A 21,214-nucleotide genomic window follows, 5' to 3' on the forward strand; every position below is an offset into this window, starting at 1 on the left:
TATTTGTCCTCTTTCCTGTACATGACTGCTAAGCATGAGAATCAGAGTCTCAACAAGGGTTGTTCACATGTCTATGAATTGTAAATGTCAGTAAATGTAATGTGTATATTGCGTCATGAGAGCAGAAAAAGGCTTTGTATTTTGTGCAAAGAGGGCTTAAGTGAAGCAGGTGGATGCACCTGAAATGTGACTGAAGCGGGGGCCGAGCGTGCTCATGGTTTGGGGCCTCAGTCGGTTTCTGAAAGCACACGCTGTACATTCATGTTGAGTCAGGGCACAGTCGAAACCATGCAGCAGAGATGTTGGTTCCATGCTTCCAACGGCAAATTATGCATCTTTTTAAAACTGCCCACTCTGCCAAATTGGCACCCCCCCCTTCCCTCTCCCCCTCCCCCCCCATTCTGTTCCCCTCACCAAGCTGCCTGCCCCCAGCTGTCTGACTCTGGGTTTTCTGGCTTTCTCCTGACGTTGATCAAACCCCAGTGAACACTACTGGACAAGTCACTCCATCCAGACTAGCTTTTTGCTTTTTTTTTAATTTATTTCTTTTTGAGATCTTTTTCCCCGTTATTCAGTTCTTGGTTTTCCATTTTGTTGCGCTTGCATCCTGTGCACTCTCAATCTGTTGGAAAGGTTAGGGATGACGGAGTCCGAGTGGGCGGATGTTGTTTGTGCAGAAATATAGTGTTCTTAAGTTGTGGAAACTGCAAATTGACAAGGCTTGTCCTGCAATTATTACTAAATATTGATAAAGTACCCTCCTTTTGCACATACCGTTAAGTCCTTAAATAAAGACATTAGATGGCAGCTTCAGGGACAGCATCAGATCAGATGGCAGATTTTCAGTGCACAGCTATGCAACGTAGTTTTCCTGCTCCATCGCTTCTTACTTTTTTGCGTGTGTTTTTTATTTTTTTAATCTGACTCAGAATCTTGTGTGTTCTTTTTCTTTATCCAGTGTTAGTTTAGCCTTTCCAATGCCAACATAGAACTCAAATGTCTGCTGCTTCTGATGGCGTAAGAGGTCGGAAACAGCTTGCTCATTATGAATGAGTTTGTTTTTTTTTTAATTGAAGAAACAATCAAAAACAGTAGCTTAGAGTGAGTTGTTCACAGTGTAACGGCGTAGGCTATTAACAGCCTGAGCAGCGGCTGTCCTTTGAGTGGCTTGAAACCAGAAGATTTAATTACTTGTTACCTTAGAAAGGCATGTGCCTGGAAAAATCCTTTGTCAGACAGCTCCTAGACGATCAAGGCTGCGTCTCAGTAGCTCCAGTAGATTTGCTCGCCTCGGCTACAGCTGAAGTAACTTTGGACTCCCAATTTTTAGGTCAGTCACATCAGCGCTATTAATGGGAGGAAAACGAGGGCAGGAAATCCTACCGTTGAGAAGTGTGTCAGTGCATCACACACACTTGTCATCCAGCCGGCTTTACCATGATCCTCTGCTGCATGCGTTCCTTAGACCCATGATTTGCATGCAACCTTTTTTTTTTTTTTTTTTTTTTTTCCCTTGTTTTGTTTTATGACTCTTAGGATCTTTTGTGCGGTTGTTTTGTTTTTCATGCCCATCTTTGTTTTGTTTGTTTGTTCCCTGTCTTTGGTTGGATGCACTTCCTGTGTGTGTGTGTGTGTTGTCACTTCCTGTCCAGTGCTGGAGTTTGAGCTACGGAAAGCAAAGGAGACCATTCAGGCTCTGCGCGCCAACTTGACTCAGGCAGCAGGTGTGGCGTACTTTTAACTTCTTCTCCACCTGAACCCTCTTTTGTTACAGCTTTCTGTCTTTTTTTTTTTTTTATTCCAAGAGAATTCCACTAGATGAATAACCCTCAGCGTCCTTTCAAACTCATCTAATGTCTTCTCAATTTCTCAGAGAGCGAAGTGCCCTCTCAGGAGAGAAAAAACTTCAAGTCGAGTCCTGAAATTCAGGTGGGGAATCTTTAAGTGGTGAGAATGAAAAGATTTGTGAGTTTCTTTCCTCTCCTCAAATGGATCGAGAGATCAGATGTGTTCCTTTAAACCCCTTGTTATGGCATCACTGCTTGGCCTTGAGAGAATCATTTCACAGCCTCTGTTTCCTCTCTACCTCAGGAGCCTATACGCCCACTGGAGAAAAGAGCCTTAAACTTCCTTGTGAATGAGTATTTATTGAAAAATGAATACAAACTCTCATCCATCACCTTCTCTGATGAAAACGATGATCAGGTAAAGAGTTTTCTGTGCCGCCGCCTGTTTTAGAGACAGAATGACAAATGTCTGAATGGAGTTTTTTTAGTCCTAAGGCTAAATCGGAGGTGTTAGACTTGGAAGCATGAGGACGCTGGTCTAAGACAAGTGGTGGGGTCATGTGACCATAAATAAATTCAACAACTCAGCTCAGCTGTCCTGTCCTGAGCTTGCATTGTGTCCTGCTTTGTCTGTTCAGAGGACACCCCCACCCTCTCCTGCCACAAGCTGATGCTGTTCAATTATTATTATTTTTTTTTACTTCTTTCCAGGACTTTGAGTTGTGGGACGATGTCGGCCTCAACATCCCGAAACCTCCTGACCTGCTACAGCTCTACAGGAGCTGTGGCACCCCCCTCCCCTCTCCCCGGGACACAGTTGATGCGTCGGTCGGGGTGGATTTTGGCGATCTCCCAGGAAACTGCATCGCCCAAGAGCCCCCGAAGAAACCTGACCTCTCACAACAGGTTTGTGTGTGGGTGTGCATGTGCATGTGCATGTGCATGTGCATGTGCATGTGCATGTGCATGTGCATGTGCATGTGCATATGCATGTGTGGGTTTAATTCACCTGTGTACAGTTCATCATGAGTTGTATCTTGCATTCAGGTTAGATTTCCGGCTTTACCTTAACGAGTGAATATTATTATATACCCAGGTAGAGATGGGTATGCCATTATCAGAGACACAGTCCTTTTCCCTCTTTTTCTTTATTTATTGGCACGATAACAGTGCATGCACACACTCTTTGAAGTTAAGGTCAGCTGCTTTGACTCAGAGTTGTGGAGGCGGGCTACAGAACTACAGTGATGGTGATGAAAAAAGTTAATTGCCCGCTCTGCATTCACATTGTTTCAGTAAAAGGCTGTGGCTCCTCCTTTTAATAAAGTCTGAGATGTCACCAGCTCATGAAGAGTTTTGACCTATTGTTGGAGCACCTACTCTTGAGCTGAGGTAATAAAGTGTCTGTAATCTTTTTGTCTCTCCGTAGCAACAGACAGAAGTCGTCCAAGAGTTGGAGTACCAGATAAGCCTCCTCAACAACGAGAAGCAGAGCCTAGCCGAGCAGATCAAGAAGCTGCAGAGGTGTGTGTCTGAGTGCGTCTGATTTACAAGTCAATCAGTATGTCAGATTAATAATATTATGACCGCTGTTTGTACGCTATGATGCTGAAACGAGAACATTTTCCATGGGGAAATGAGAAGCATCCATAAAAATCTAAAAATGTCTTCAGCACTCCGGTCCGCATTACTACCATAACTGTGACCGAAACAGGCCACGAGGTGGAAGCGGCATGGAAAACCACCGTTGCATGAAATTACAGAGGAAACCCTGCTCTGTAGCATCCGTGGAACGTATTTTCCTTCCATGTGGAGTCTTTAATTGCTACCATTCATACAGATTTGCTTCGCCGCAATCCAGATTTGTTGAGCCATTTCGCCGAACTGTTCTACCACGACTTCCTGATGGGAAGAACTCGCTCCTTCTTCTTCGTCTTCTTCTTTTTCACCAATCAGAACTATGTAGTGTTTTCTAACAATGTCCTCTCCGCTCTCCTTTCCCCTCCCTCATAGTGAGATTCAGACACTGAAGAGGACTGTCTCCTCCCCACCTCCGGCCACTCTGGACCTGGGCTCCCAGAATACATCCAACCCCTGCTCCTCCTCCTCCACCAACGCCTCTTCCACTGGCCCTCTCTCTGTGGTATGTGGTCACTTAATGCACAGATTAGCGAATCTGCACGTTTCTTGATGTAGTTTGACAAAAGGCCTTAAGCCCTGAGACTTAACCTCGCCTTACTCGCAGCCTCCTACAGATAACGGCCAGTATCTGGACATCCGGGGGGTTTCAGAGCCTGAAACTGTCCTGGACCCTCCTTCTACTCAGAACACATCACATGCAAACCCACAGTCCCACAACAAGCTTAAAAGCCGGCCTCCCGTCCAGTTTGATCAACCCAACAGGTGAGTGGAAAACTCAGACACACAGAAAATTGAGTTAATAAAAATTCTGCATTCATCCTGCATAAAAAGATCACAGTGCTTGTGTCAATAATGCTGTATTTGTCTGTAAGTCACTTGAATCCAGAATACAGAAAACGACCTACCTGTTGCAGCCACACTGCCTATCTGAGTGTAGTTACTAGATGTAGCCACTAGATGGAGGTAGTTATCAGTCAGTGTAGCCTCAGCACGGCAGATCTCGGCTGCCCTCTTGTGTGGAAATGCAACTTCCTGAATTTCCTCTGAGCACACAGCAGCCCTTGTGGGAAGTGAACTTTTGACTTTTATAAACATTTCAATCCGCTATCCCACCCATGCTGAAGTATGTTTGCTGCACCAACGACTAATGAATCACCCTTTTCCTGCATATATCACTCATGCATTTCCCTTTTGAAACTTTCAGGCTCTTGTGCAGCTCCATCAGGGGCGAAAACCCAGAAAAAATCATCTGCTATTGCCAGTGCAATGTAGCCAAATCTATCTATAGTTGTATGGATTTTCTCATTGCACTGAAATACACTGCAGTGACATGGGAGAGTGGCAGCGCTGAGCTCTGTGGCAGGGTGGCCCCGTCCAGTCCTCCAGTCATTCAGTGGTCAGGGTGATCTCGTCTCGCGGTGTGCAGATTAAGCGGTCCAGACTGTAGTGACCGTTTTTGGTTTCTTGTTGTTTGCGGTGTCGCAGGAAGTTATCCCCGGCCTTCCTGCAAGCCCTGCTGTCCTTCTGCAGAATGTGCTCTGACAGCCGCCTGGGAGCAGAGGTCAGCTCACACACAGCTTTAATTAAAACCTGTGCTTTTATGATAGCATATATAATAACCTAATGATCTCATTTCCAGGTGTCTCGTATATCAGACAGTGAGGAGAGTGTGATGCTGATGCTGGGCCGCTGTCTCCCTCACATCGTCCCGAACGTGCTTCTTGCTAAACGAGAGGTAACTGCCGCTCCTCCTCCTCATCTTCCTCTCCGTATCACTCTCATTATTGCCACCACCACAGGCTTCTTCTCATAGTGTCCAATAGATACACACACAGCAGCAAGGCGTAGCAGGGTGAACATTTAGGGAGAGCTGCAGCTCGCAGCTTCCCAACCAAACTGCGTCTTTGTAGCTTTGCTGAGGGGTGTTGAAAGTGATTTTTTTTTTTCTGAAAGTGTTGTCGGCTCAGCCATTTCACCACCTGCTATTGTGAGAAATATTTCGGTCTGTTTGCTTCGAAAGAGCACCACCCTCTTCTTGGTTTGTGCCGCAAGGCGAGGCTGCCAGTCGTCTTGGCATTGCTCTAATTGGCACGATAGCGGGTTTGTTTTTGATCGTCACGCTAATGTCTTAAATTAAAGCGCTAAAGCTGCACTTAGCATCTTTATCCTCGTTGTCCTTTGCAGATTTGGCTGTGTCCTACCAGCAAGCTGAATAAAGAGCTCATTTAGAGATTTGCAGTGCTGGACACAGACGTTTTTAAACCTGCTAATACCCAGCTGACCTGTGTCTATCTATTGTTTAGGGATCTCACCCTCTTTGTCTGGTGGCGTTTGTTGAAACCCCCCCCCCCCCCACACACACACACACACTTGCGTTCTGCTGTCCTTTTTGCCTTCACTGGTTTTATTTTTACTCTTCTCTTTTCGTCTCACTCATTCTCTCACTCTCATGCATGCCTCTCTTCTAGAGAATGGTTGCACATCTTTGCCAGGTGAGTCTTTCACGCACTCATCTGCATGGTTCTCACACGACCAAAAAGTAAACATCCAGCTCCCATTGGCTACAACTGCTGTCACGCAGGGTCTGACTTGCCAGAATGATTCCTTTTCCTGTGAAGTGCTAACGACTATCGTTTCGCTATCTTGCATTCCCGTAAAAGTAAATATGAAAAATTTGTTTATGCTAATATATGAATCAACGTGCAAAGATGGCCTGGGGTATGCAGTTTTAGCCTGAGGTGGGTCTTGTACTGTATGTCACTTCTCTCCGTCCTTCTGTGATTTATTCCCTGTTTGTTTTTATTTGCTGCAACTCTAATCACTTTAAGTGGCTTTTTTTAAGATTCTGATAGTAATAATTAATCTCATAACATTTTCGAGCAGCCTGCTTGAAAGCTTACGTTCTTATGACTAAATACAACCAAAGAGAAGTGCTTTGTTTCAAGTCCTTGATATAAGGTATTTGCAAACCAGCATTCTTCCTTGAACCGTCAGGGAACGTCTTTCAACATCATGTTCGTGTCTTCTGAGGAATCAAGGGAGGATGATTTTTCAATAGATTAGGCATTAACAAGCTATTACTCCTTGCAAGCTCTAATGCAGACACCTGCACAGGTGTTCTGTCGGCGTGTAACTGCTCGCATGCGAATTCTGTTTGTGTGTCTCCTCGTGTGTACAAACATTGTCGAAACTCGATAGGATACTAAATGCAGAGCTGGAAAGAGGTAAGTCTGGTCGGAGTAGTTCTCGGTCGGGGCTGCTTTGCATATCATTATGGTTATGTTATTTTAATCAACCACCACGGTTATGGAGAACTTAATCTCTTTGCAAAATCAAGATAAGCCCACTGAGGGGAGTGGATGACAAAAAAAAAACAAAAAACAAAGCAGAACTTCGAGGCCTGAGAGGTGTGGACTTTGCACCGTGTCCGTTAGATTCACCAGCTATGACAGCGGGTACACACACACAGCTGCTTCCATCTTGCAACTTGAAGCTCTCTAACCACCACGAACCTGGAGACACACCTTGTTGTTTGAATGTGACACCCACTTAAGAAGAAAAAGTGTTTGACTTGAAACGGTAGAATGATGCATTGAAACTCTGCCTGCCACCTGGCTGCATTATCAGACACTGTAAATCATTAAACATTATGCTTTTCTTCAACATAGCGTGCCGCACTGGAGCTCAATGCGACGTGCATTCTCTGTGTAGCTCTGCATTGCTCCTGTTTTCCTTTGTCTTTTTGGGGATAAAGGTTTCATTTGTGGTCATTTGTGACAACTATTTTCTTAAGTCAATGTAATATAGTAAAGTGTTTGACTAGTTCTTTCCAAAGCAGCAGTATCGCTATAAAAAGATTAAATATAAGCTATCGTGACTAACTTCCTTTTTTCTGATGGCCAGATTAACTGTGATCATTAACGAACTACTGGCAAGACAAAGAGCACTGACCAGTTTTATCAAGACTGGCCCAAGACAAAAGATTAGAAGTTAAGTTATAACTCAGAGGACAGACATCAGACGTAAAAACAAAGAGAAAAACGAAGGCATCTGGAGGGGACGAGCCTGTGCAGGAAGTCACAATAAGAACATAGATATTAAGAAAATAACACACAGAACATGAGGCAAACTTTTGATTGACTTTTGCACTTCTTCACTTCATTTGAGTGTTTTGAATCTGAGACGTCTAACTGTTATGAAATGTGATAATAAAGATTTGATAAGAGCTGCTGAGGTGGAATGTGAGTGTTGGGCATCAGGATCCAAAAGCCCCTGGCTGCAGGCTCTTGCACGTAGTGGTCCTCGCAGTGGAATTTGCAGTGACTCCGCTCTTTGAAGTGACGCGTCGGGCCCCCTTTGCCTCTGGGTGCTGGCGTCGTGCTGTCCACTCCACCTGCCCACAATGTTTATCCAGGACTGGTCAGATGTTTAACCTCCTGAAGGAGTCTTCACATCAGAAACACAGGCGTCCACTCAGAAATAGAACAAGGTCAGAGTGGGTTCTGGCTTCTCAGATCTGCGCTGTTTATGAATTCCTTTATTTGTTTTATCAGGCCCGTGCTGTTACTGTAAGTCTCCAAAAATGTCTCTTGTGAAGATGCATGGGATTTTTTTTCAGGCCAGGTCAGAGGATAATTGAATTTGACAGCTAAATTGGAGCAAATTCAGTTCATTTGAAGGTTTTTTTGCTGCTTTTTGACGCCTGAACTGAATTTCACCCGTACTGAACTTGTCATGTCACCACTTAAAATGACCCTCTGATTCTTAAATGCTGTATTTTTACTTGTTGAAAAGATAGCCAACATGGCACCAACTTCAGAGGGCTTGTGCAGAGGGTTAGGGTGACTCATCGCAGCCTATCTTTACGCAAGCGTCTCTGTCAGGTCCATATGTCGGTCCAGCGTTGGGGTTTTGCTCATTCTTCCAGCACTTGGCAAGAACATATGATATGTTCCTGGAAAAAACAGCTTTTTTTTTCTCTTTTTGAAAAAAAAAAAAAAAAAAAAAAGCATATTTTTAACTCTGTGTGCACTCTCTAATTTGGGTGTGTGTGGCGGGAATTTAGAGCTGACCACAATTTGGCCATGAAGGCCCTGTATCAAGGGCGGCTGAGCTCTCTCCCCTCTGGCTGGAAGGTCCATAAACTCTGTGTGAACTCTGGGATAAAGCTTTCTTCTAGTGGGGGAACTAGTGCAATAGGTATACGTGTGTCTGTCTAAATGCAGCTGTGTGTGCGTGTGTGCATGCACTATGTACGTTTCTGCAGTACCTGGCTCTGACTGTACTGCATATCCGTCACTCCAAAGCTAAATGAGTCACCATTTAAACCACCATGGTTTTGAAGGTAAGCACATTTTCACTGGTGGTGATGGTTTTAAAGGTGACCCACTGTGTTCCTTTCTCCCCATGACTTTCCCATTTTCTCTCCTCTTTTTAATAAGCCCTTTCTCCCCCTTTCCTATCCCCCGTCCTCCGTGGACTTTCAGGCCTGCTTGACTGCCCTTGACCATCCTCTCCCTGTGCATCTCAGCCTCACTCTCCTTATGTAAAGTAAACTGATGCCACTTCTCTCTCTGTTTCTCTGTCCTCCCTCAGGAGTTGATCCCACTCATCCTGTGCACCGCCTGCCTTCACCCAGAGCCTAAAGAGAGAGACCAGCTCCTCCACATCCTCTTTAACCTCATCAAGAGACCGGATGATGAGCAGAGGTGTGTTTGTTTGTGTGTGGGGACAGAACAACATGCATGTAGGCTATCATACCGGTGCATCGAGCTCTAACTGAGATACCTTACTGGTTCTAAACAGCACTTCTCATGTGTTTCTGTGTGTGTGTTTCCAAAGACAAATGATCTTGACGGGCTGTGTTGCGTTTGCAAGACACGTGGGTCCCACACGTGTCGAGGCTGAACTACTTCCTCAGTGCTGGGAACAGGTATAACGCATACACTGCAGGTGGCCTTTGTTATTGCATATGCTGCCACTGATTCTCCATGATAATACAAAGCGGGCTCTGCCAACAGCTGTTACAAAATGCAAACGAGTACATTCAGAGCTATAATGCAAAAATATTCCGCAGATCTCAGTTGTGTCTTGTGTTGAGCATTCCAGTCAATGTTGCTGTAATTGCATAATCTGAATCAGAACTATCACTATCATTAACTCCACGGTGTCCCTGACTTCAGCGTGATATCAGCTTTGTTTTCATTGCTGCCTGTGTCACCTCATGCGGCACATTTATGGCAACAACAGCTGCCAGCAGTTTGGAGGCTGAGAATCTGACTAGAAAGACCAATAGCGGTTTCCACAGGGTCAGCGTGTTGATGATACACGAGTTGTTTCCATTCCACGGTGGCTGCCCTCCAGTCAACTTCTCTCCTGCTTTCAGCTTCTGTTGCCGTATTCTTTTTCAGCGCGTTTCCCCAAATGTTGCTCTCTCCTTCTGCAGATAAACCACAAATATCCAGAGAGGAGATTGTTGGTGGCAGAATCCTGTGGAGCCTTAGCACCATACCTGCCTGTAAGAACACATTGTGCATACAGAATTAAAAAAAAAGGGATTTTACATGCACTTAAATGAACTGAATATAAATGAGGTCTCTGTCCGTCTTGCTTTCTGTCCCTGCAGAAGGAGATCCGTAGCTCCTTGGTGTTGTCCATGTTGCAGCAGATGCTCGCTGAGGATAAAGCTGACATGGTCAGAGAGGCTGTGGTCAAGAGTCTGGGGATTATCATGGGTTACATTGATGACCCTGACAAGTACTCCCAGGTATGCTTTGTGAGAGGAAGGCATGTCAGAACTTAATATAGCATGTTTGAATACATGGGTTAATGCAGCTGTTTGCTTAAAAGCTTGCAGCTAAATCTTCATGCTCATCTTTTGTCAATTCTTTCTGCATGCCTTCCAGGGTTTTGAGCTGATGTTGCTGTCACTCGGGGACCCGTCAGAGCGGGTGGTCAGCGCAGTCCACCAGGTCTTCATTCCCGCCTTTGCTGCCTGGACCACAGAGCTGGGCACCCTGCAGACTGCACTCATCCCTTCTCTGTTGGCACGTATAGAGAAACTCCTTACGGTAAGCGCCTGTGTGCATCTAACCTGAGAACCTTTCCAACCCTTTCCTGATGGTAACGCATGTAGAAACACGTTGATTGTGAGGAGAACTTTCCTCTCTCTTTCCGTAGCAAGGAGAACACGGCCTGGATGAACACAAGCTACATGTGTTCCTGTCGGCCCTGCAGTCTCTCATCCCTCCTCTGTTTGCTGTGGTGCTGCAGAACGCACCCTTCACTAGCAGAGCCAAACTCCACGGAGACATACCGGCAATAGAGGGTAGGACAACCACACACAAACAAGGAGAAGTTATAATTCTTAAGAAATACAGAGTTTTCATTCTGTTCCTGCGTCTTTGGTCCTGCAGTGACCCGCTTCCCCAGGCCAGCTTCTCCCCTCCAGGACGTAGCGACCATCATCGGCAGCAGAGAGATGCTGAGCGCCCTGCTGCTGCTCTACGACCACCAGCTGGAGCACGAAGGAACCACCGGCTGGGACAGCCTGCTATGGGTGGTCAACCAGCTGTGAGAAACGCTTCCTCACACGCACACACACACACACACACACACACACACACACACACACACACAAGCACATGTAAAGACACACACAAAGGCACACTGATTATCTGTCTGCTCTGTCTCCAGCCTTCCTCAGCTCATAGAGATCGTGGGTCGCATCAACGTGACGTCGTCGACTTGCGTCCACGAGTTCTCTCGCTTCTTCTGGAGGCTGTGTCGCACTTTCGGCAAGATTTTTACCAACGCTAAGGTAAAAGGCTGATTATGTCCGTGTCTGGAATATTTCTTTGCTAACTGTAGAGTAAGCTTTCAAGCGTGTATCATGTAGCTGCAGCTGCATTGACATTGTTCTTAACAGTAGCGTTCAAGAGCAGGCAGTGGATTGTGTATTTCCCAGGAGTTCACTGTAAGTCCAGGAGCAGTGGTTGTAACCACTGTCCCTCTCTCTGACCTCATAAAGATATCCATCAGAAATCCATCTGAGGTATTGAGTACTGCACTTAAAACGATGCTTCACAGAAAATGTCAATGGTATTTCTAAATGTAGTGATGACATTTCGTGTGTCCTCGTGACCTTTTCAGGTCAAACCGCAGTTCCAAGAGATCCTCCGGCTCTCTGAGGAGAATGTTGGTGAGTGCAGATTGAACCTACACATGTACTCAGATGGCCATTTGCTGTCAGGTTTTCCTCAGCTCTCAAGAGGATTTTGGTAGGTGGAGTTCAGACGCAGACACTGTTGATGTAAACAAGTTATTTGGAGTCAGTTATGGGTGTTTCCCTCTCTTTTTCTTTTTTTTTTTTTTTTTGATTCCGGACATGTTTCTGTAGTTATAAGAGGTGCTTGGTCTCAGCCGGCTGCCAAGTGATTTAGCTTTGGTATTGTGGCCATTTATGAAATGTGTTTTGTATCCTGTCTGTGTTTAGGTCATTGTGACCTTACAGTGCGGTTGTCCTCTTCAGTAGATTTTTGTCAAGCCACAATAACGTATGCTGTAGACACACTGTCACAGACCGAATGCCTATCACAAAAAATGTAATACGCTCAACATGCTGGTGTATTTTCATGATTAATTGGGTAAAAACAAATGATGGTAATTTGAGGAAGTAATGAGAAGAATGCAGCAGCTATGGCTTGATGCAGAAAAGATAAAAATTTTAACAGCTGCAATTAGATTTTTATTCTTGTTTTACTTATTTTCTTTCATTCCCCTCTCAGATGTTTCAGCAGGGAATGATATTCTCACCAAAGCAACAGTCCCCATCTACGCCACTGGAGTGCTGACTTGTTATAACCAGGTAAATGAATCACAGCCGAACGGTAGCTGACCTAAAAACATTTGAAGGGAGCACTCCAGGCTGATTTATCGTCAGTCATACCTTGTGGTGCATTTCGGTGTCTTGCACAATAAATCTGCAGTATGTCAGTAAGTCTGTGATTTCCTCTATATAGGTTAGGGCTGTACCGGATGCCATTTCTTTTACATTGAAAAACATGTTGTGAATTTAGGAAATGATTATATCTATCTTTTTACAATACATTTTGACTTATGGACTTGGATCACACGATTCATACCAATCCTCTACAGCCAGCACTGGGATCATATTAGAAGAAAGTATAATACTTATAGCGTTAGTGAAGCCTAATCTTTATGTGAAGTTCTGCAGAAACCGGGTTTAAACAGAATGACCAGCATTCAAATGTTGATTTACAGTTGGAATGTCAGCGTCATGAATAAATCCTCAAACTATGTGGCACAGCCCTAATGTAGTCAGTCGACATGGTGAGTATTTTGGGCCCCTAGTCTCTCATCTATCTTACAGCACGTAGAGTGTGAACCACATGACACTTCGGCTTATTGTTCTCTGTCACGAGGGAAAATCCACTCCAAAACACATCAAGCTGCCACTTGTTTTTGTTTTGACATAAGGGTCACAAAATGATGCAGCGCTCATGACACATGTCAAGTTCACAGCTCTCTATGCTGAACGTGACAACAGATGTCTGCTGTTAATGTATGTGTATTACTGCATGATGGAGGTGATTCTATGGCGTCTGTGCAGGAGGAGGATCGCAAGTTGTTGGTGGGTTTCCTGGAGGATGTTATGACGACCCTGTCTTTGTCCCACGCGCCTCTGGACAGCCTGAAGGCCTCCTTTGTAGAGCTGGGGTGAGACATACACTCACACATTGCGACATTACCGACAGTGGGCTGTTATTCTGCCCCCTGTGAACCGTTGTTGTTTTAAAATACAAAAATGAAAATTGGCAATTTAAACATCTCCCTGTGACACAGTTATTTTAAAAATTAAAATTAGAATAGGAGCCAATTGATGCTTTACCTGTGCATCATTAAGTATTTGGCCACCAGTACAAATACCATACACTGATCTAGAACTTCAGTATCAGTCAGTATGTATATGCTTTTGAGCTATTATACTATTTTAAACAATATTCTAAAATAATTTCACAGAGAGACCTTGTTTTGTCCTTTCCCTTTGGGGTAGTCACGTTTCGCTGTGTTATTACATGTCACTACTATGGCCTGTTCGCAGTGAAGGAGTATGAATTTTAAATATGACTACCTTTATCTTGTGGATTATCCCGTATTTGCCTTTAATAACTTAATTCAGTGAGTCAGCAGAAAGACATTTCCCTGGTCTGAGGGTGTGTTTTGAATCATGCTTGGACTAGAGATTGTTGTTGTTTTTTTAAGGATCTTTCGGAACAGTCATTTGCGTCTTTCACTAATAAGGACTGCTGATACGGATTTGATGTTCGGCCTTTGAGCATCCACAAGGAAGCTGGTGAATGTCTGGCAGCTTGCATGTCAGCTATGTCAGTAAAAACAGTTAAAACAGTGATGTACTTCCAGTCCAGATGTCTCTCCATGCTGTCTCAGAGGGGACATCTGTCGCAATCTGACAACAGTGGTCTCTCTCTTCTGCTATGTGCATGAGCTTCATCATGTTGCCATAATGCTGCCCAGTATTTATGTATGCGCTCTCTTTTCAGTGCCAACCCGGTGTACCATGAGCTGCTGCTGACTGTTCTGTGGTATGGGGTCGTCCATACCTCTGCACTGGTCCGGTGCACGGCGGCGCGGATGTTTGAGGTACAAACACACACACAGATGCTCGCAGATAGCGTATTGGACTAACCATGGATGTTTGGATTGGATTGGTCTGATATAATTTACATGAGCACCAGCTAAAATGCGTCACTGTTGATGCAATTTTTCCTATTTCCATTTTTAGCAAGCATAAGAATAATGACTGTTACTGTACTACAGATTGTGTACAAGTAAAATATAATATGGCTGCACAATTATGGATAAATATAGTAGTAAAAATAGTAAGATTAATTTGTGATTGTTTGTATTTATGTAATTATCCTGTTTAACTATGGACAATCCATCCTAATTAAAGTTATACATGCTGAATTGAGTAGAAAATGTCATGCTGTTGTACACAATTGTGCAGTCCTACATTCTAGAAACTGTTTACATGTTTCCCTATTTGCTGTACATGTGCTAGCTCGGCTTGCTATTGCTGCTGTTTAACATGCATTTTATATTTAGCTACTCTGTCTTATGAGTGTGGGTAAAGACTCCTGTAGCTTATCAGCGCCCTGGTACCAACTGTGTGGCAAACCCGCAGTTAACATCAGACCTTTCACTGTGCACTGGTCTCAGGACCGGCTACATAAATATCTGCTGCTTGTCAGAGAAAGGCGACAGTCAGCAACCTGAAGGGCGACCGAAAGGAGCTTAAGGCCTGTTCCTTTTCAGCGTTGTTGGACAGTGTAATTCAAACAGAAATGTTTTCTCACGATTTTTTACTTTTTCAGTATTTCAGGTCTTTGTGGAAATATAATACTGCTTTTATTTTTTTAAGGGAGATGACTGTTTCCCATTTTTCTTCCATGCAGTTTTATTCCACTGATTGCATCCATTTTTAAGCCAGGTTTCCCAAGGCAAACGTCCCGGCCTAAGCCAGGAGAAATAACAAATCACAGCTCCCTGCCCTTTGAGATTTGTGCACACTTAAAGGTCAAATGTTGGCATGAGGATGTAGGCATAGCAGTAGAAGCGGGCCTATGCTGATCTAAACGTGGGGGAGGAAGAGTGGTGAAGGACCCCCCCCCCCCCCGTACTTGCCCTTTCCCTTTCCCCAACGCACCCCACTGTCACCATTCCATAGTGATTAGCTGTCCACCATTGTCAAAAGTGTGGGTTGAAATGTGGTCCTCTCCCACAGATCCCAGATCAGATCAATTTACCGCCAAACGTTTCACCAATTTCAATGAGCGAAATGCTAATCTGACCTGGAGTCTGCGGAAAGAGCCCACAGCTTTACGCTCACCATGATGTAAAAGTACTCGTGCAGTTTAGCTCTGTTGGCTTTGCCATTTCTTCTGCATACCTGCGTGTGCATGTGTGTGTGTTTGTTTGCGCGTGTGTGATTGTGTGTGCGTGCGTGTACTTACACTTGCTTGACACATGCAGTGCCGTTCCGTGCCTTGCAGCTATGGTTCTTGTCATTGTATATCACTTTCTTCCTATCTTTTTTGTGTTTGTTTTTTTTTCTTTTCCCTCCCCTTTTCTGTTTTTGCTTCTTTTTTTTGTGTATTTTTTTTTCCTTTCTCTCTATCTATTGGCGGTGTTGCTCGCTCTTGTCCCAATGCCCCGCCCACCTCTGTGACATCACGGCTGGCTCTGTCCAATCCGATCAGCTGCTGGTGAAGGGGGTGAATGAGACGCTGGTAGCTCAGAGAGTGGTGCCGGCTCTCATCACACTGTCCTCCGACCCCGAAATGTAAGTGGAACAACAACAACGACAACAATAAACCGCGCCGCGTCTCTCTCCCCCCTTCTCTCTGCCGCCTGAGAGCTATCACACTGAAACAAGGCTGCACCTGCCAGGAGCTAATACAGCACAAAACTATTTCTTGACTGATAAATCCCTTGCTATCGACTTAATTCTACAATTCCAGATTGTTTGTGTTCTCCTTTTGATTCTCCTGGCGTAATTTCAGCCGCTGTGCGGAGTTGCTCCTGTTTAGGTTCAGGCTGGCTCGTGGGGTAGCTCATCAGCGTAACCACTGTTAACACTAACACTCTGCATGCTCGCATCATCAATCTGCAACACTAACCCACGCCAGCTCTCGTCACCTCATCAGTCTGCAACACTAATCGGTCCAGATTTGTGCGTGCACGTCGCCCACATGCGGCAATAGCACAGTCCCAGCATGCTCATCTGTAAGCTGCCCCCTCCTCCTCCTCCTCCTCCTCCTCTTCCTCCCCACCCCACTCAGTTTAAGCAGGGCCCCTCCTCCTGACCGACCCGTCAGCTCGCGGTTGGTTGTCTTCACCCCGTCTTTCTCAGTTTTATCCTTTCTCTCTCTCTCCCTCTTCCATATCATCCCGTCTATCTTGTATCCTTTCCTTTCACCTCTCTCCTCCCACCCTCTATCTTTCCCTCCCTCCTCCTGTCTCCTCCCACCCTGCCTCTCCCTCTCTCTCATCCTGCTGTGTGGTGGGTTTGCAGTTGGTTCTCCGAGGCATGAGTGAAGCATTAGTAGATCGCCGGGCGGCTCCGGCCCTTATAACTCTGTGCAGTGGCCCTGAATTGTGAGTCAATCGACACAAGAAATCCTCTCTGTAAACATTCTCATTTTGTGGGCTGCATCCTGACAGTGTAAAGCAGTGTCCTCTGAGCTTGAATGGGCAGTAGAGGAAAAAAAACAACTGTGACCGTCCACTGATCTGAAACATTTTCAGCTGAATGAAAAGTAAAAAGATTTTTTGGGGGGCTGACAGTGCACATCCAGCCTTCATGTTTGTGATTTAGACGAGATGATGGAATTCGTGGCGACACTGTTGGAATGCAGCCCTTTTCATTTCATCACTCTCTGTATTGAATTGCCATGCTAATGGGAACGCTCTTGTCCCCAACTTGTAGACTGAACACAAAAATCACAAGATATGTTCTTTATATTTGGTCCAATCAATTGATTTTTGGCATGAAATCTTTCATTATCGATAGAGAAGCTGTTCTGTAGACTATTCCAAGAAGGCCCAAGTGTGTCCTTTAGTCTTTCCTGCTCCTACTGACAGTGGAATGACTATCTAACATCAACCCTAACAGCAACCCATTAATCTTGCTTGTTGCTATTCATTCTAATCATTGATTATTGTCAGATATTTTTATTATGATTTAGCATTTCTTGTATTTTTTATGAGAAATCCCTGTAAAAAGGGATCATTTATCTTCACATTGTTAGCTTTTATTTTTTGTTTAGATAAGCTGTTAGCTCAAGAATGAAACGGTGAGTATATTAAGTTATGAACCAGTTAGAAATTGACAGATTGAAATGACACTGTGGATCTTATAGATTCAGTAAAGATCTGGGTCAAATATTATTTGCAAAATGTAGCTAGTTTCATGTCACAGTGGAGTCTGGTACTCGGGGGGTGATTTTTGTGGACTGCCATGGTCATCGTTGCAACAGTCAACACAACACAGTTAAAATATGGTGCTTAAAGTAAAACCCAACTTGCAGCGGTCAGTAAAATATTGATATGCAGTTGGCACTGAGAGGTCATTTGGTTTAGATTTCACAGGCTCTGGTCGTGTAATAATTAGCAGATATGCAGCAGGCAGTCCTCTACATGAGCAACCACCTAACTCATTACTGTAGTTACTGACATCTGATTACTGTGTATTACTTTATTTGGATAAAACCTAGAACAGTTGTCCTGCTTTTTAGTTTTAGCATGAATGCTCACTTGGCATTTTGAGCAGTGCTTAGAATACATGTCAGTCAATATTTGAATCAGTTAGTTGTTTTGTTTGAAGAATCTGATATAGCCACAGGAAACCTGATTGGTGCCTCTATATTGACATAACCTGAGGCCGTGGATAACAAGGTTAAAACCCAACAATCTGCCAATTCAGTCATTTTCAAATAAATCTGAAAATGATTTGCAGACGATATTTGACTCTGATTCTCGCTTAAAGACACGCCGATAGAGAAAGCGGAGCACACTCACAGGAGTGACACAGCGGCTACCAATCGTTAAACCATTGTCTTGCTCTCCCGCTGCTTTTAGCTCAGTGAGGATATCCACTATCCCTGCCTTTGGTACCATCATGGAGACGGTCACACAGAAAGAGGTAGGAAGCTAACCGGCAAGCTGCACACGTGCCTAACATGCAGACGCTGATTTTAATTAAATGAATCGTTTTAGAAATCGTTGTGAAACATGGACAAATATACTTTGTGTGCAGCTGCTGGAGCGTGTTAAAATGCAGCTGGCGTCGTTCCTGGAAGACCCTCAGTATCAAGATCAGCACTCTTTGCACATGGAGATCATCAGGACGTTTGGAAGGGTCGGACCCAATGCAGAGCCTCGCTTCAGAGATGAGTGTATGTAGAGGACACATGATGCTTATGATACTACTCCGTATAAGCAGTTTGTCTTCAGTTTGTTTATCATGTGCATTTCGTTCCATCTCTCTCTAGTTGTGTTGCCGCACCTTCACAAGCTGGCGCTGGCTAACAACAGCCAGGCGGTGGAGAGCAAGAGGATCGACATCGCCACCCAGCTGTTTGAGGCCTACAGCGCCCTCTCCTGCTGCTGTATCCTTCCATAGGTCAGACTTCACGGTCTGCGCAAGCCGGGGCATACGCTGGTCAGTATGGATTGACCTTCTCCAGCAGGGCTTTTGTTTGTGGCCCCAGCACTAGCTGTGTACTTCCAGGCGTAACAGTTAGATAACTTTGTGAGACTCAGGGGAAAAAATGGATCCGCAGTTTCCGAGAGGTCAGCTGGCTCACGCTTTTTTAACTACTGTACTGTATGTATTTCCAAAGGACTTACTAGAAATCTGTGTCAAGGTTGGCTTGGGTTCAGGGTTAGCTGTCGTAACAGTGAGTCACCGGGAAGGCTGTTGAAATAACCGGTCAAACGCTTGCTGCGCTGGTTACATGTGCTCCTGTGTAACTGTGTGGTACGTATCAGCGTGGCCCCGGTGCCTGAGTGTGCGGTTCGGTGTGTGTGTGTTGGCAGAGTTTGCCTGTCATTTGGCAGGAGGAGAAAGGGAAAATAAGCTGCCTCCATTTTGGGGCTAGAGGTAATTACAGGGTTGGTTAAGCAAAGGAAAGGATGAGAGAGGGAGAAGGAGCGTGAGAGAAGGAAAGGACTGAACATCAGCGTCAGTCCTCAGCAGCAGTTCCCAGGACGGCGCTCACGTTGGCGTTGCCTCTCCTCCGCCTCTGTCCTCCTCCTCCTCTGCCAGTCTTTCGCTTCGTACCGTTCCTCCTGCCTCTCGTTGTTTTGCCCTCGCTCTCCTTTGTCTCTCTCCTCTGTCAACCCCACCCCACCCAGGTCCAACACACACACACACACACACACACACACACACACACACACACAGAGGACAGCTGGGCTGAGGTTCATTCCTGTGGATCTTTGTCAGGCTGTGATTTCACAGTGCAGTGGTGTCCAGGAGGTATAGCCCTAACCTCAGAGGCTCTACCTCCCACTGCACTTCTTTCTCTTGTAATCAGTGTGACAAGCTCTGAAATTGTACATTCCCCATCTCCAAAAATACAGATTTGTTCCCTCTGTGCTCCGTGGAGCTCCAGCGGCTGTGACAGGTGGCAGGCCGAGCTGGACGGAGTTCTGTGAAAACTTTACGTTTGTGTCAGCCTACTTTGGTGCCATATAGCAAACCAGTTATTTTAAGAATGTTTGCGCAGTGAAAGGAAAATATTTTGTCACTAACAGATTTTTTTTTGGAGCAATCCTGAAGTAAACTCCACCCATCTGGTAATGCCTGGAAGTCCTATCCAAATAGCATATGTAACTACTTAAAAACACCAGTTTCTATGTACGTACACGTAGTGAGGAAAACAAGACAGTATGGAGAGAACATTCACTTACGTTCACTCAGAAATAGGTTGGCTTTGCTGCCTTTTTTTCATTCTTTGATTGCATTGTGACTCCCACTGTATGAATAGGAAAACACTCATTGGCTCAGCTGGCATTTTTCCACTCCTTAACTTCCTGTGTGCCTCAGTCATTTCTGAGGAGGTGATGGTCAACCACTTCCTGCCTGGCCTCAGGTGTCTCCGCGCCGACATGGAGCAGCTCTCCCCCGAGCACGAGGTCAGGAGACGCACAGACATGGATTTCATTCAATCACTCTTAACACACACACGCGTGCACATACTGTAGAGCAGGATCTGACACAGTATTTGTAAAGATAGACAGTCTGACTCTTAACCTCTTTTCTCGGACACACTCATGCACACACCTCTAGCTTATTTATTTGCGTCTCAGAATCTCACGCGATTTGTTTCATGTGAGCATTTTCCCCGAAGTGACTAACGATCAGCTGACTCTTTTCCTCTCCGCACATTCACTCTGTCTGCAGAGTCTGCATACCGGAAGACAGGAATTATTTTCCAAGCTGGAACTTTCGTGCATTGAAACATACAAACGCGTTCACGGTCTTTATTTTGTCATGTTGGGACATAATTAGACCCACACCATGTGTCTGGCTCCGCTCTAGTTGTTAAACGCATGCTGTTTACAAGCATCGGGTTGATGGTATTTCATTCCTAAAAGACATCTTTTGCTGAATCATGAGATTCAAATCTGTTTCTGTAAGGCAACATTTCAGATCTCTGATATCCTCCACAGGTTATTCTGAGTTCTATGATCAAGGAGTGCGAAATCAAGGTGGAAAACAGAGGAATGGCGGACGCACAGGGGTGAGAGCAACCAAACAGTCCCGTTCACGCCATCGCTTCATCTCCAATCATTTCTGAAATGCTGGTTTTTCTGACATGGCTGCCTGTGACAGCAACAAGCGATGGCTTCAAAGTGGAGGTTGAGGAGAATTTGGAGGGACAAGAAGCAGTCCTGCTGCGAGGAGAGTGGTCACTTCACAGCGTTGGGACCGGGCCCATATTGTGGGCTTATTCCCCGTGGGTAGAGGAGAACTTGTAAGAGTGTTGGAACCACACTCATTATGTGGGTATCTTCACAGAGAGAAAGAGCAGAAAAATGAGAGGAGTTGTTTTGGTACCGCTCACAGAGCTGGGACACCGGCCATACTGTGGGTGTCTTTTGAAACATGTTTCTCCCATCTTGTTAACATGTGTTTGGGGCTCATTAAAAAGAGAAGTGTGTTTATATAGATGTAA

The 21,214-nt window shown here is 45.0% G+C and overlaps 1 protein-coding gene across 7 annotated transcripts in view; it reads left to right on the forward strand.

The window, feature by feature from the left end:
• The window catches only part of relch (RAB11 binding and LisH domain, coiled-coil and HEAT repeat containing), a 31,632-nt gene that overhangs the window by 7,788 nt on the left and 2,630 nt on the right, over nt 1–21,214 (forward strand). Inside the window, exons 3-30 of one of the 7 annotated variants that reach the window (XM_070985649.1) lie at nt 1,653–1,724; nt 1,874–1,929; nt 2,092–2,205; nt 2,499–2,693; nt 3,217–3,311; nt 3,801–3,930; nt 4,033–4,190; nt 4,914–4,989; nt 5,068–5,163; nt 5,897–5,920; nt 9,024–9,136; nt 9,270–9,360; nt 9,874–9,945; nt 10,054–10,194; nt 10,334–10,498; nt 10,608–10,755; nt 10,844–11,000; nt 11,124–11,247; nt 11,580–11,628; nt 12,215–12,294; nt 13,060–13,166; nt 14,012–14,111; nt 15,731–15,813; nt 18,111–18,174; nt 18,289–18,427; nt 18,524–18,640; nt 20,083–20,171; nt 20,709–20,779. In XM_070985649.1, the coding sequence (XP_070841750.1) occupies nt 1,653–1,724; nt 1,874–1,929; nt 2,092–2,205; nt 2,499–2,693; nt 3,217–3,311; nt 3,801–3,930; nt 4,033–4,190; nt 4,914–4,989; nt 5,068–5,163; nt 5,897–5,920; nt 9,024–9,136; nt 9,270–9,360; nt 9,874–9,945; nt 10,054–10,194; nt 10,334–10,498; nt 10,608–10,755; nt 10,844–11,000; nt 11,124–11,247; nt 11,580–11,628; nt 12,215–12,294; nt 13,060–13,166; nt 14,012–14,111; nt 15,731–15,813; nt 18,111–18,174; nt 18,289–18,427; nt 18,524–18,640; nt 20,083–20,171; nt 20,709–20,779 (2,926 nt within the window). Of the gene's footprint in view, nt 1–1,652; nt 1,725–1,873; nt 1,930–2,091; nt 2,206–2,498; nt 2,694–3,216; nt 3,312–3,800; nt 3,931–4,032; nt 4,191–4,913; nt 4,990–5,067; nt 5,164–5,896; nt 5,921–9,023; nt 9,137–9,269; nt 9,361–9,873; nt 9,946–10,053; nt 10,195–10,333; nt 10,499–10,607; nt 10,756–10,843; nt 11,001–11,123; nt 11,248–11,579; nt 11,629–12,214; nt 12,295–13,059; nt 13,167–14,011; nt 14,112–15,730; nt 15,814–16,545; nt 16,629–18,110; nt 18,175–18,288; nt 18,428–18,523; nt 18,641–20,082; nt 20,172–20,708; nt 20,780–21,214 lie in introns of all 7 variants that reach the window. The other 6 variants (XM_070985650.1, XM_070985651.1, XM_070985652.1 and 3 more) reach the window with 6 other exon arrangements.

This window comes from Chaetodon trifascialis, chromosome 18, assembly GCF_039877785.1.
Source record: "Chaetodon trifascialis isolate fChaTrf1 chromosome 18, fChaTrf1.hap1, whole genome shotgun sequence".
Classification (NCBI taxonomy): Eukaryota; Metazoa; Chordata; class Actinopteri; order Chaetodontiformes; family Chaetodontidae; genus Chaetodon; species Chaetodon trifascialis.